This window comes from Physella acuta, unplaced genomic scaffold (assembly GCF_028476545.2).
Source record: "Physella acuta isolate Inbredline_101_S28 unplaced genomic scaffold, ASM2847654v3 ptg001270l, whole genome shotgun sequence".
NCBI lineage: Eukaryota > Metazoa > Mollusca > Gastropoda > Physidae > Physella > Physella acuta.
Window position 1 is genome coordinate 190,001 of NW_026732785.1, and position 14,589 is coordinate 204,589.

Sequence of the window (14,589 nt, forward strand, 5' to 3'; positions counted from 1 at the left end):
CAGAGACAGGACGTGTCGCCTGAGCTGTCTGTATATAGGAATAAAGTATTAAGGTTAACTCAGAAAACTGTGACTGTTTAAGTAATGCAACAATGCGTACCTGACATACGTTGGGGAAAAGTAAAGGTGGCTGGTTATTAGTGCTGACCATGTTATCCCTTTATAAAAAAATTGTGAACTCCACTCCACCTGCACTATGAATCCTTGGGAAAAAAAACCTGAATTTATCTTTATCCTAGATGTACCCGGTTTTTTTTTGTTTAAAAAAAATTTCGAGACTACTAACGATGTGTGTTGCAACTGTTTAGGATCCCCATGTTGGCCAAGATAAAAAGAACATTCCAGAGGAACCACCGTGCGGAGAAGCACATCAAACGCGAATGGGCGAATGCGTTTGGCGAGGGCACGTCCACAGCTGGTGGAGATGGAGATGACGCCCGGAAGAAAGTATCCAAACCTTCTACTTCTAAACATGGGAAACAGAAAGCAGAAAAAAAGCATTCAGCCAAACAGCCATTGCCTCGCCAGGGTAGAAGCGAAGACGCATCACGTGACTCGACTGCGGACCAATCAGAACAAGTGGATCACGGCGACAGAAAGAAAACGCCAAAACTGAACGCAGCCGTCGTGATAGACAAGTTCGACGGAGTTATGTGCCTCGTTCCTGACTACGCCGAAGACAAAATGTCGTTTTCGCAAAGCACTCTGGGTAAAAACAAAAGTCAGGAAAAAGTCACCAGCACGGATACCGACCGGCGCGCTAACCACGCCCAGAATGAGTCATTCAGCGAAACGGTGAGTCACGACACGCTCCGGTTGTCTCGGATCCTGGAGTATGAAATCAGCCGGTCGACCGTGACGGCAGACGAGGCGGCCACAGATCTCATGTGCGGTGACCTGAACATGATCCGTAAAAAATACATCAACGCGGCCTCGAACCCACCGCTTCCATGTCCCCCCAAGGCATCAAAGCCTCTCCGCAGACGCACGCATCCTCCCGATGAGACTTTTACAGAATCTGGCACCGGTACTGGTGATAAGGAAACCAAATCCATCTCTCACGAGTCGTATAGATGTCAAATCGAGTTGTCTAGCAAACCTTATGAAATCAGCACGTTTCTAAATTATAAAAAACAAAACGTCGAGGCTTTAAAGACGACTAACCCGCCTTCACGAAAAGAAGCCCCGACAACAGAAGCCACCGGATATCCACAATATTGGAATTTGCTGCCTTTTCAGGCAGACGATAAAAATGTTCAGATCTTTGAGGAGAAGATGCTGAAAATATGCACAAAATCAAGTGTAGTCCCGTGTAGGACGACAACGACCAATGATATATTTCAGCCGACTGAAAGCGATGGCGTAGTCACAACCAGCCAAAGGGTCTCAACAAAGTACATCCCCGAGCTCACTAGCGTCAGCGATACCCAGGATACGACGGAAGTTGAACGAGCTGAGGAGCACATAACGCAGCAGTTGAGGCGACACAAAGTGACTGTTAGTGGCCAAAACATGCTCGAAACGCATAAAGCTAAAGACAAACTCGAGGTAAAAAATAATGCCAAGGCCATCCCAGATGGAAAACCACCACCAGGAAAACCATCTCCCAGAAAACAATTTTCCAGGAAGTTCCTATACGATAAGGCTGCAGGCAAAACTAATTTAAGCTCGGCGGCTTATATTGAGAAAATGGATGTATTCCCTTTCCCGAATCAATCCCAACGGAGTTTTTACCCAACTAAAGATCCTGCCGATAAATCCAGCTCTGTTGATACAGACACCCACAAGCGGGAAACTAGTTTTGCAGACGATGTATCTCACTGCGAAACCGCGACGTTAAGAATACCAACCCCTAAATCTTCTATAGAGGAGCGCTTCGTGAAGCGAGCTCAAGATGGCGTAAAAAAGGAAACAAAACAACCGAAGGTAACAGAAGAGCTGCAGAGGAAACCTCCTAGAAGACACCAAGAGCAGCATTACCGCGAGACCGTTGACCTGCAGCCGACCAAGAAAAGAAAACACGAAAGGTTGACCGGTTCCGCCTCGTACGTCATCTGTTCCGAGCCACACCTCGGTGAAGATCAAAGTACAGAGAACATACTTGATGATAAGCTTCGCGGAAACGACGCGAAGAGAAGATGGTCTACTAAAAACATAACACAACAAAGCTCGCCAGAAGACTCTCTACCAGATAAATTGTCTTTCGAGCAGGTTTTTGGAAACAACAGAATCCACCATGATAAAAGAGTTCCTGGAAAGAGCGCACATGGAACGAAAGCAAAGGGTAAAGTATACCGTGGTGTTAAAAAATCAGATAAAGCTTCAAAAGTCATTACCAAAGCTAAGTCTTCCCCAATTATGTCACCTAAAGGTCTTAAAAGACCTATAGGCAAGACTTCGAACAAAAGAGATTCAGCGAATGTTTTGGGCAAAAGACATTACAAGGAATCATTCAGCAAGAGATCTCCAGATTTCAGCACTGACAGAAAATCTTCAGATAAGTCCTCTCCAAATGTTGCCTCTGACATTAGATCTTCAGACAATGCATATTACAAACGATCTCCAAATTTTGGCTCGGGAAGATCTTTAGACAAGTCATTGGACAAAAGATCTCCAAGCGTTGCCTCGGATATAAGATCTTCAGACAAAGCATCGTACAAACGATCTCCAAATTTTGGCTCGGGAAGATCTTTAGACAAGTCATTAGACAAAAGATCTCCAAGCGTTGCCTCGGATATAAGATCTTCAGACAAAGTATCGTACAAACGATCTCCAAACTTTGGTTGGGACAGAAGATCTTTAGACAAGTCATTGGACAAAAGATCTCCAAGTGTTGCATCGGATATACCATCTTCAGACAAAGCAGCGTACAAACGATCTCCAAACTTTAGTTTGGACAGAAGATATTCCGATACATCCTTGGACAAAAGGTTTTTGGACAAAGGATGCGACAACATATTTTCCGATAAGACATGGGGGAAACGTTCAACAGAACAAGCATGGGCCAGGGCTCAGTCCGAAGCAAATATCCAACAGAAAATTCTGGCTTTTTCTTTATCTAAACAATTAAATCAACTTCGGCATCCCAACTTTCCACTTGCTGGGACTTCAAAGAAACGGGCTGGGCCTTTAAAAAACACAAACGCTTACCCCAAACATACAAGTTTTTTAGAAATGTTCAGGAATGAAGACAACCTCGGCTCTTTTTTCCACGGGCATTCTCAGACAAATTCAACACTTGGGTCGTCTCAGCGTCCAGACTCCATCGTCTGCGAGAGTGAGAAGACCACCGGAAACGATTCGCTGGGCACGACAACGGTCGATGTTCTCAACTGCCTTTTGGAGTCGGCCTGCAACTTAAAGAAACTCTACGACCAGGCCACCGTAGAGACGCCCGCGACCGTTGGTGCCATACGCAGGAAGCACAACAACACGAAGTTCCAGCCGTACTCCAACATTAGGTCAATACGCGAGGGTTTGGTCAAGATGGGCAAAACCCAAGAGAGAAAAAACGTTAAAAAACAACAAAGAGACGAAAGTCGTAACAAAAAAGCATATTCCGAATCAGTAAAGTTTCTTGGGCCAATGAAGGGGAAAATACCGTTAACGGAAAAACCTGACCTTGAAAATCGGAAAAAAATAAAATCCGCGCCACCAAAACCAATACTGACTCATAAAGTCAGCAAAGATCACTTTAAACGTGCACATGCATTAATAACACAACCACAAGGCAGAAACTTCGTCCACGAATCTAAACCTTTACTACAACGTCCAAAGATGTCTATCAACACACTGAAATACTTTAACCCCCTTCGCGGCCAAAACCAGCCAACACAAAAACAATTATCTCCAGATCATAAATTGAACAAGATACCAACTGCCGTTGAAAAACTCAACAAGACACCCAACCAGAATTTGAAATCCGTAGAAAGCGAGGCGTTGAAAGCTCAGCAAGAAAGTCCACTTAAATTGGAACTGGTGAAGTCGTTTTTTAATTCCCTTTTACAGCAGAATAACTCCCCCCTGCTAGACGCCACCACCAGCGGGGATAGCGCGGAAATCGTTCGCAACGTTTTCATGGTTGAGAAGTTGAACTCGATTCTGGACGACGATGGGTGGGGCGGGAAGAACGATCTGACGGCCGTACCGCTGACTCTGCTGGATAAAGGTACGCATCAGCAGCTGAGTATTTTATCTATGCCGACGCCGACTCTAGTTTCTCCTACCTACTGCGATGGGACAGAGGAAAAGGAGACGATTGAAAAAACAGCTCCAGTGAACTTAAAAACGAGATTAAACCAACAGGATCCGCAACGAGTTGTGCCAAAAAACAATGTCGCTAGTGAACGAAACAAAATTCAAAAACACAGTAGGATTCCTCTGTATAAAAGATCTAACATGCGTACTGAAACAAATGAAACAAAGACTAAACAAAATTTTAAAAGTATCATTAGAAATTCAGAAAATAGTCTTTCGCGGCAGTCGAATGTGGTTTCATCGGACAGGAATGTTATTCCCAAGTTAGCATTTCCTACTAAAACAGGTGACGTGAATACCTCAGAAGAACCGCCTCGTTCAGACAACACTTCTAACAACCTACTCAGAAAAAGTATGGATAAAACCATCTCAGAGAATGTGTTACAGTCTTTGCAGTTGGAGCAGCTCATCAAAAGAGCCGATCAGATGATCTCGAAATCAATTAGTCCGATTCCAAAAAGCGTGCAAGAAAAGGTCTCGGTTAGTGAGGAGAGCTCCGTGTTGAAAAACATACTACCGCTGCTGCTGAAGAAAACCCAAGACTCTACCCACATCACACCAGAGAACAGCTCACACAATTCTGGTAAAAACTTATCCAGTGGACAAAACCCAGAGCCAAATGACGGCTCGGGTCGAAGTGCAACAAAACTTAAAGACTCGTCGTGTGCATTGTTGAAAGCCGCGACGCTAAAGATGGATTATTCTTCTAAAGAAAACACACAAAGCAAGGACTTGCCAGCAGAAGAGAAAAATAACACAGGACTTTATATGAAGGTAAGTAATCTAAGTGGAGCGATGGAAGAAACTGGCACCCCACCTAGTCAGCTGACTGTTAACAATAAAGACGATCCAAACAGTTCTCCGATTTCTAACAAAAGACTCCGACACATCTGCAGCCCCGACGCGTGTCGACTGTGTGGGACACACACCCAGGACAACACGACATGCGAGATGGGGAACTGCAGCCAGATGACGTCACACCTTCAGTACACAATCGACACGGAGAAGCTGCTGGCCCGGCACCACTCACACACGAAAACACACGAGAACGGCGTGCTGACACGCAAACCCAAACCTCAACACAGCCAGCAAGACGTGCAGGTCTTGGCGCCCAAACCCCAAGCCAGTCACCACAATCTAGGTCTCGTCTCACCCGTCAAGCTAACCAGCCAGCATAGTGTATCGCCGCAACGCCAAACCAGCCATCAAAATTTAAAGGTGTCACCCCAACACCAAGCCAGCCTTCTGAATCTGAAGGTGTCACCACACTCCGAAGCCAGCCTTCATATTCTAAAGGTGACACCACTCTCCACGGCCAACCATCACAATCTGAAGGTGTCACCGAGTATCACAACCAGCCAACAAAAACTAGATGCCCTATCACAGAAACAAGACAACGAGGTCGTATTATTGCGCAGCGCACACAATGTAACCCACACGGTACCTAATCCTAACCTAAACTCCAAATTAGCTGAAAATTTGGGCAATAACCTTCCTTTGGACGAAAAGAAGAAACCGTTAGAAATAAAAGGCAACTTAGATATCAAAAGGCATATTTTGCAACAAATAATAGACAGCATAAAAGCTCAGAACACCTTGTTGAGAAACCAGCATATGGATCCAAATGGTAACAAAACTCAAGAGAACTCACCCAACGGTATTAAGGGCGAGGAAGGTCCGGAGTCAATCGAACCTCAGCAAGCTTTTCGAGAACCTTCGCCCATGAAGTGCCAAAGACAACCAAGTCTACCGGCGTCAGCGAGACTGGAATCCGGGGAACTTTTATTAGCGTCCCTGATGGGGCAGATATTTTGTAAGTCTGAACAGACCAGCCCGGTGAAGAGCGAGAGCCAGAGAACCAGCAACACACCCGTGCCAGGGTACCAGCGCTCCACCAAAAGCTACACCATGAAAATCAACAAGGACTCGTCCGCAACCAAATCCAAGACGTCACAAAAAGATATTCAAAACAACGTTAGCCACATCCCAGTGTACAGGCCACGCCCCAGGGACGCCCACAAAACAGCTGCTACCTCACACGGTGGAAGAACCACAACTCATATCTCGACATCTATGTCAAAACTGGTTAAAAGTTTTCTCATTATTTCTGAAGAAGCTACACGAACGCAGTCAAAAAATGCTCACCCGGGTATATGGCCCATAAAACGGGAAACCACACCCCAGATGTCTTCAACCCTCAGACCGCACACCTCTCAACGCAACCCAGACACACATTTACAAAAGCAAATAAGAACGAATCCTTTTGATAACAGAAGACAAAAACCAACAAAGCTGAGTGTGACTGAACCCAAAAAAGCTACCTTTACCAAACACGCCTCACAAAGATATCTCACAAAGCAAACATTAAATAACAACACGATGCATTTTGGCTCACATTTTAAAAATGTAAAACCCAAATCTCCTATTTTTAACATCAAGCAGGCTTGGCATAAAGCTAAGATGCATGCTAATGAGCAGGTTGTTTTAAAACAGAAGCCCAAAGCTTATAAACCCAACCTCCTATATCAAATGCAGCCTAGACACTCTATTGAAAATAAAACTGATAGTCTAATCAACGGTAATATTGGCTTCATTAACCGTTTTAAAGTACCTAAAAACGACGCCAAAAGTATTCATCATACAAAACAGAGCTTCACGAAACAAACTAAATTATCAGCACCTTCGAGAAGGCCTGACATGGAGGACCCTAGGGGATCTAAGCGCGAGAAGGTATTCGGTAACGAGGCTAAATATAAACAACAGCAGTATAGCATACTTCACGAAAAGCTGCTCAACGCTCGGAAATACAGCGTGCACCAGCACAAACATCACGCCACGGCATACGAGCAAAGACAGCAGCCGGCGATCTCCTTGAAGAGACACACGGAATACCAGCACAGGCAACAGAGAGGGAAATCCCCGCCGACGGACACTGCATACGAACAGAGGCATCAACCGGAGGTTTCCCCGCACAAGTACCACGACGGTACTCACCAACACAGGCGCGAGCATGTCTCCCCGCACGTCAACAGCGCCATCTCGCGGCAGTTCTACGTCACGAGCCAAAGCCCAAAGAAATGCTCCACTCGATCTTCGCAACGACGTTCCGGCGATTTCTCGCGCTCTGACCAGACACCAAGCTTTGAGGAGAATGGACTCCGTACAGTTATAAAATCTAGAGCTGTACTAGACTCCATCGCACGAAATGAAGACAGGATACGCAAGGCTAAAGGTGCCAACGCCAAGCCAACGAAATCATATTTCGGCGGGTTCAAGAAAAGATTCCCTGCTCTAAGAACAAGCCCGAGTAGTCACATGGCGTCTGCTGAGCACAAGACAATCGACCCTAACACACGCCCTAAACCCGACAGGATATCAATGTACGAGGTAAACAAACGAGAAACCAATCCCCATGCTATGTTTAACACACCGCTGCGCACTTCATATGAGCCAGTCCCAAAATTTGTCTTCGATAAAAAACATTCATACGACCTCGAGGCAAAACAAGAGCAAGACAATGCATTGCACAACTATGACCGGACCCAACCTAAAATAATGAGCCCCAAAATGCAGCCAATGAAAGGCTTTTCTGAAGTTTTTATTAACTATCACTGCAAGAGTTTGTTATCGGACCAAGCTAGTTTCTTGTTGAAGTCGGCAAGTAAAAGTCCTCCTATACCAGCTACAGCGTCAAGCAGTGAATACGTGCAGAGCAGACAAAATAAAGTTCCTGATGTTGCCGCAGAAACGTCTTTCTCCATGGTAGGGCAACATGTAAACAGATATGAGAGGACATTACAAGAGAACAAAATTAAATCAATGGGAGGGAACTACCCGAAGAGGCACGAGAGAGCATTTGAAGAGGATAAATTTAACTCAATAGGAATGAACAACAGGAAGAGGGACGATAGGACATTTCAAGAGGATAATACGACTTCATCGGGAGTGAGACATCTGATGAACACCGATAGGACCTTACAGGACGACATAGGACATGTCACCGACACCCACCGCCCGGCTGAGCTGTACGAGAAATTATTTCGAAGCGCCATCAAGAAGATGAACAACTCCTCGGACACGGTAACTCTGGGGAACTTCTTAGACGAGACGTCGGAGAGGAACACAGACTACGAGCTCCGACAGTACCGTACATTGTTCAACGAGGGCCGAGAGGAGCAGATCATCGAGGGAGAGAGGAACAGACCTTATCGCAGTGCCAGCAAAACAGATTCGATACCTTGTTTGGCGAGCTCACCAAAGATCTCTGCCAGTAAACGCGCTCCAAGACGCAAGCCGAAACAGCGAAAGAAAAAGAGAATGTTTATCGGGTCGGGTAAAGGAGTTTCCCCGTCAAATGATTCGGGTAGTCAGTCATCAGATGGTAGACGCCCTAGAGAAAAGCTGGCTGATTCCACGACTCAATCATCGCGGTCTAAAACAACACTTGAGACACCATCAGAGGAAACATTTATCATGAAGAAAAAACACGGCATCGATTCCAGAAGAAGCTTTAAGAAAAGGCATTTAAACATATCCACTGAAGATATGTCTCCTAACATGAATGGAACCCCGACTGGAAAGCCGTCTTCCTATAAGCGGAGAAGATATTCAAAAGACGCAGTCGGTTCAACGTCACCAAGAAGTCCCAAGGAATCAAGCTTAGCCTCGAAGAAATTGCCCAATCGGAAACATTTTAAGAAAGCTCGAAAATATTATGAAGAGCTTGGAAATAATGCTCATAAATCGCTAAAGAAGAAAAAAAGTTCTTCATTGAAAAGTGAAAGCTTTCCTCATCTTCTGTCGTCGCCTAGCAGTCCTACTCTTGACAAAGGGGACGGCAACAAGACCGTTGACTACACCGAGAAATCAAAGAACTCTAGAGCCAACATCTCACCAAAGGATGCCTCGCGCCCCACGTATGGAAATTTCGAGAACAACTTCAAAGTAGTTACTAAATCTGAAAATGAAATGAATGGCGTGAATAATTCGGAGAGGAATTCCGCGAAGTGTGATAAAACTGTTCCCGCCTTGAATTCTAAAGATATAATTACGAAAGTTATAAAGAAAGAAACGTCTAAAGATTCTCCAAGTTCTGCTGATATAGTCGTCAGCTGGCTCGCCCATGCTCAAGACACTGAGGCCTCAATGGACAAGTTGACAAACCCAAGCATCGACGACATCTTGTCCTTGCCAAATATTGATAGAAAAAGTTCAAGAGACAAAGTCGCCAGCAAAGATTCCATTCCGAAGCCAAACTCGCCTAAATCTACGCAGAACTCCATTTCAAATGGTCAAAAGCTCCAGGACCACCAACGGAGCTTGGGTCAAGAGCATCACCACGATGCGACACCAAGATCAAACAACAACAACAGAATCGATGACTTTGATCAAAGTGCAAGGAACGACAACGCCGGAAACGACGCAGTCTATTGGTGGAGCAGGTTTCCAAACTTCACGGATGATCCCGTGACACTGCCGAGGAAAGTTAGACCTCTCTCTAAAGACAAGCGGAGACTAGCAACATGGCAATATCCCAAAGTAATACAGCAGGCTAAACACTATCCCATAGCGACCGAGCAGGTTAAAGATTATCCCATAAGAGCAAAACAGGTTAAACAATATCCTATACAGACACAGCAGGATATAGAATATCCCACATACACCAACCTCAAAACAGCCCGTGAAAACAAACTGACACACATCAGTACAGAAAACACCAGAAATCAACATTTCAGCGCCGGGGTGGGTAAAGATACACAAAGTCGAAAGAAGAAAGGAAGCAATATGGAAAAACTAGCCCAGAAAAATCTTCCCATAAAACCCATGGCTGTAAAACTGGGATATGGTGTGAGCATGAAAATCAACAGGGGCTTCCGTGCTTTGACTGGTAAACCTAATGAGGATATCAGAAATCTCAGAGAAAGTGTTGAGCAGAAAGATCAACGGGTGGGTAGAAATGAAGACAGAAGTGACGAAATGGAAAATCAAAAATATGGATTAGAACATGAAAAAGTTGTGGTAGGAGATCGAAGAGGTAGGGCGGAAGAGAAATATAAAAGAAATGTCTTTAACCCTTTGGAGTATATCGCGCATTCGTATTCAAAACTTCGACCAGCGGAAGTAACGAAAAACTATATCTCGAGGAATATAACTAAAAATAATAACTTCTTTACCTCGGTAGAAGGTTGTAAATCAGATACGATAAATACCAAAGCATCGCCTGCAACTTACAGAACCGATGACAAACAGACGACTCGAGCGAATTCGACGGTGAAAACAGAAGGGGAAGAAACATCATCCAAAGAAGTTAGGGGCGATGACGTCATCAAAGTGGCGCAGACTGAAAAAGGTGACGTGATCGCTGGGGGAGATGTGGGACAGGGTGTGACGTCATTTAAAGAAATCTGCCTGAACTGGTATAAACCTGCCACAACCTCACAATACCCCAGCAAGTCGACACTATGGACACAGAGCAAATCAGACAGTGATGGCTCTACGGGGAAATCTTGTACTTGGGAGGAAGGAAAGGCTAATAATAGTTCGACTAAATATGAAGTTGAGTCTAATGTTTGGGAGGTTGAAGGAAGTAAAAATACGCCATGGCTTGCAAGCCAAGTTAGCAACAGTACACTGGATGGCGCCACTGAGACCCATTTGTTGAATTATGAGAAATCCAACACTAGTACGCCACGGGTCGCCAAAGAATCTCATTTGTTGTGTCCAGGCTTATCTAACAATAGTACACCACGGGTCATCAAAACAGCTCACTTGTTGTGTAAAAACGTATCTATTAATAGCACACCAAGGTTTACCAGCGAGGCGCATCAGATGAATTCAGACAAAGCTAACAAGAGCACGCCCCAACATGTTGGGAAGCTGGGTCTGTGGCGGGCAGGCAAAGGTTGCACGAATACCCCACAGCCCACCAACAGATCTACCCTACCTGAGGACACCAGGTCTGTGTGCAACAGGAAGAGAAAACGATATGAAAAAGAAGACAGGAACCCCTCCCAACACAGCATGATTGTCGGTTCACGTGAACCCGTTGAGGGAAAGAACAGGGCGAACGATATATCTGACCCCATTGTGAGATACAGTCAGCTTAATGCGGTACCCAACACACCTAATTCCACTACAAAGTACAGTCAACATAATAGGGTACCCAATACACCTAATTCCTCTAAAAAGTACAGTCCACATTATTGGGTACCCAATACACCTAACGCCTGTACAAAGTTCAGTCAACCTAAAGGGGTACCCAATACACCTAATTCCACTACAAAGTACAGTCAACATAACATGGTACCCAATACACCTTCCACTACAAAGTACAGTCAACATAACATGGTGCCCAATACACTTTCCACTACAAAGTACAGTCACATTGGGATACCCAATACACCTTCCACTACAAAGTACAGTCATAATGGAGTACCCAATACACCTAACTCCACTACCAAGTACAGTTTACAAAATGGGGTACCCAATACACCTAATTCCTCTACAAAATACGGTCAACATAACGGGGTACCCAATACACCTTCCACTACAAAGTACAGTCAACATAACATGGTACCCAATACACTTTCCACTACAAAGTACAGTCAACAGAACGGGGTACCCAGTAGCCCTCATCCATCTGATACCTACTGCGAACCTCATAGAGAGCCCACTACACCTGACCACGCCCACAGAACCGCCCACCTGTCCCACAAACTCCCTACAACTCTCGACTCCTTCCAAACCCCGGAGTCTCCAGCCAAGCAGGAAATTTCGCCATTTGATCCCCGATTTATTCCAGCAAATTCTAGCAGTCTCTTCTTCCCCAAACCCGATACGCCAATGACTTCTCCTAACTGGGATAACCACTCCCCCACCGATACGTCAAGCTCTCCCCATTACACCAACGGCTGTGAAACCTACAGCATCTCCCAAGATTCCACGCCCAACAATACTCCCCCGCCCTATCATTCAACATCCAGCACTTGTATACCCAGCCAAGCGTCATTCAACACATCTTCACCCACCAGTACACTCATACAGAACCACACCCCCACCCTCAGACACCAGCACACCTCTACACTCAATCACCAACACACCCCCACATCCCACCCTCAGTTCACCCCCACATCCCACCCTCAGTTCACCCCCACATCCCACCCTCAGTTCACCCCCACATCCCACCCTCAGTTCACCCCTACCCTCACACTCCAACACCATGCAACCCCCACATTCCAACATCATTCCACCCACACTTCCTACTATCAGCACACATCTACACTCCACCATCAATCCACCCCCACATCTCACCCTCAATTTATCCCTACATCCCACCACAAGCCCGCCCCCACATTCTACGATCAGCCCGCCCCCACATTCTACGATCAGCCCGCCCCCACATTCTACGATCAGCCCGCCCCCACATTCTACGATCAGCCCGCCCCCACATTCTACGATCAGCCCGCCCCCACATTCTACGATCAGCCCGCCCCCACATTCTACGATCAGCCCGCCCCCACATTCTACGATCAGCCCGCCCCCACATTCTACGATCAGCCCGCCCCCACATTCTACGATCAGCCCGCCCCCACATTCTACGATCAGCCCGCCCCCACATTCTACGATCAGCCCGCCCCCACATTCTACGATCAGCCCGCCCCCACATTCTACGATCAGCCCGCCCCCACACTCGCCCATCAAACCACCCCTACACTAGCCCATCACCCCACCCCCACACTTTACGATCACCCCACACCTGACCATCACCCCACCCCCACACTCGACCATCAACTCCCCAACCTCCAAAGGAAATCCGGATTTTCCTATCTATTCTCGGACCCCGTACAAACGAATGATACCCAGACCCAAGAGAAGTATCCCATAATCCGAGTCAGGCCTGTGAAAGAGGATACTATGGTGGGGAGGATAGTTCGAATGTTCGAGAAAAAACTTCAATTCAGACCTCGACCCAATGTTAACTAATGAAATCTGTTAATTGACGATCGGTTCATTCTTTTTTTTTAACAGTACGAAAAATACGTTTTTTTTTTTTCATTTTTTAATTTAATATTTAAAGTCACACAAATGTACTCAACGATTTGTTACATGTACTGGTACTATTCTAAAAATGTATAAGAATTACAAAAGTGCTAATTGTTATGGGATTTCCTTAACCATCTACTGAATATTATAGAAGAACTTTCAAATAGTGTGCTGAATTATATAGTTTTGTTAACCATTGAACCGAATGTGAAAGTTGTACTGTGTAATATAGTACTAGAGCAATGAGTTTTTTATGACAACAATAACAAAAGGACCACGTACATTAAAAAGTAGGATCACAACTTAATAATGAGGTGACTACCCTTCACAGCCGTAAAATGAATACCATGACTAAAAGTGTGTTAATTACCATGTAAATAAACTGTCATCAATGTCAATAAAACTAATCACCAATATGTTTTGTCTTCCATTTATAAGTTCAGTTGATTTAAAGAATAAATCGTAAACTGGTGTTAAACTGAAATTTCTTCTGAGGTACTGACCGTCAGGTCCCAAAGAGTTTTTAAATATATATTCTAGATATTTTTTTCTTGAACGACCAACGGTTCTGCTGCTATTTCGATTCTTTTAGTTTATCTAAGCTTATTATAACAATTTTTAGACATTTTAAATCTTTCTATTAATAAACCTATTAATTTAGGTAATAAACAATATCCAACTGTGGGTGGTTTAGATTTTAAGTCATTTTCGAACCGATTCTTAAAAACTATTTCTTTGTAGAAAAGTGTATTTCCAATGACAACACAAGAATATCTGATTTTCTATTCTGAGTATTAAAAAAGTGATTAAAAATTTATTTTAAAATGACTATCCAATCGATAGAGAGTGAAGCCAAATTTGTAAGTCATAAAAAGTGTCAACTCGTGAACTACCGGCTTGGAAAAAAATAAATCTCTATTTGTTTTTATGACCAGTTTTATCGTGAGTACACACGGAATCTGAGTAATAATGATGAGTGACATTTGAGTAATAATGATGAGTGGAGAGAAAGGTGAATCCACCTGTATACAAGTTTATAGATGAATCTAATGCAGGGGTCTCCAAACTACGGCCCGCGGGCCTGATGCGGCCCGCGAAGTCCTCTCATCCGGCCCGCGCAGATATTTTTGTCCACGGAAAAAAGCGTTTGTTGGTGATGGCTGAGGAACTTTGCCCAGAAAAATCAAAGACATGCCTGTAATAAACTGGCCCCCGAACTGAAATTTGATAGTTAATGCGGCCCTCGGACTGAAAAGTTTGGAGACCCCTGATCTAATGTAAGCTAAATGG

General features: G+C 44.7%; 1 protein-coding gene across 1 annotated transcript in view; it reads left to right on the plus strand.

Moving 5' to 3' along the window:
- LOC131957825 (uncharacterized) overlaps window positions 1–13,239 on the plus strand; it is a 14,595-nt gene extending 1,356 nt beyond the window's left edge. Inside the window, exons 3-4 of the mRNA XM_059322624.1 lie at window positions 309–11,343; window positions 11,857–13,239. Coding sequence (XP_059178607.1) covers window positions 316–11,343; window positions 11,857–13,239 — 12,411 coding nt within the window. The 5' untranslated portion in view covers window positions 309–315. The remainder of the gene's footprint in view (window positions 1–308; window positions 11,344–11,856) is intronic.
- The last annotated feature ends 1,350 nt before the right edge of the window (window positions 13,240–14,589 follow it).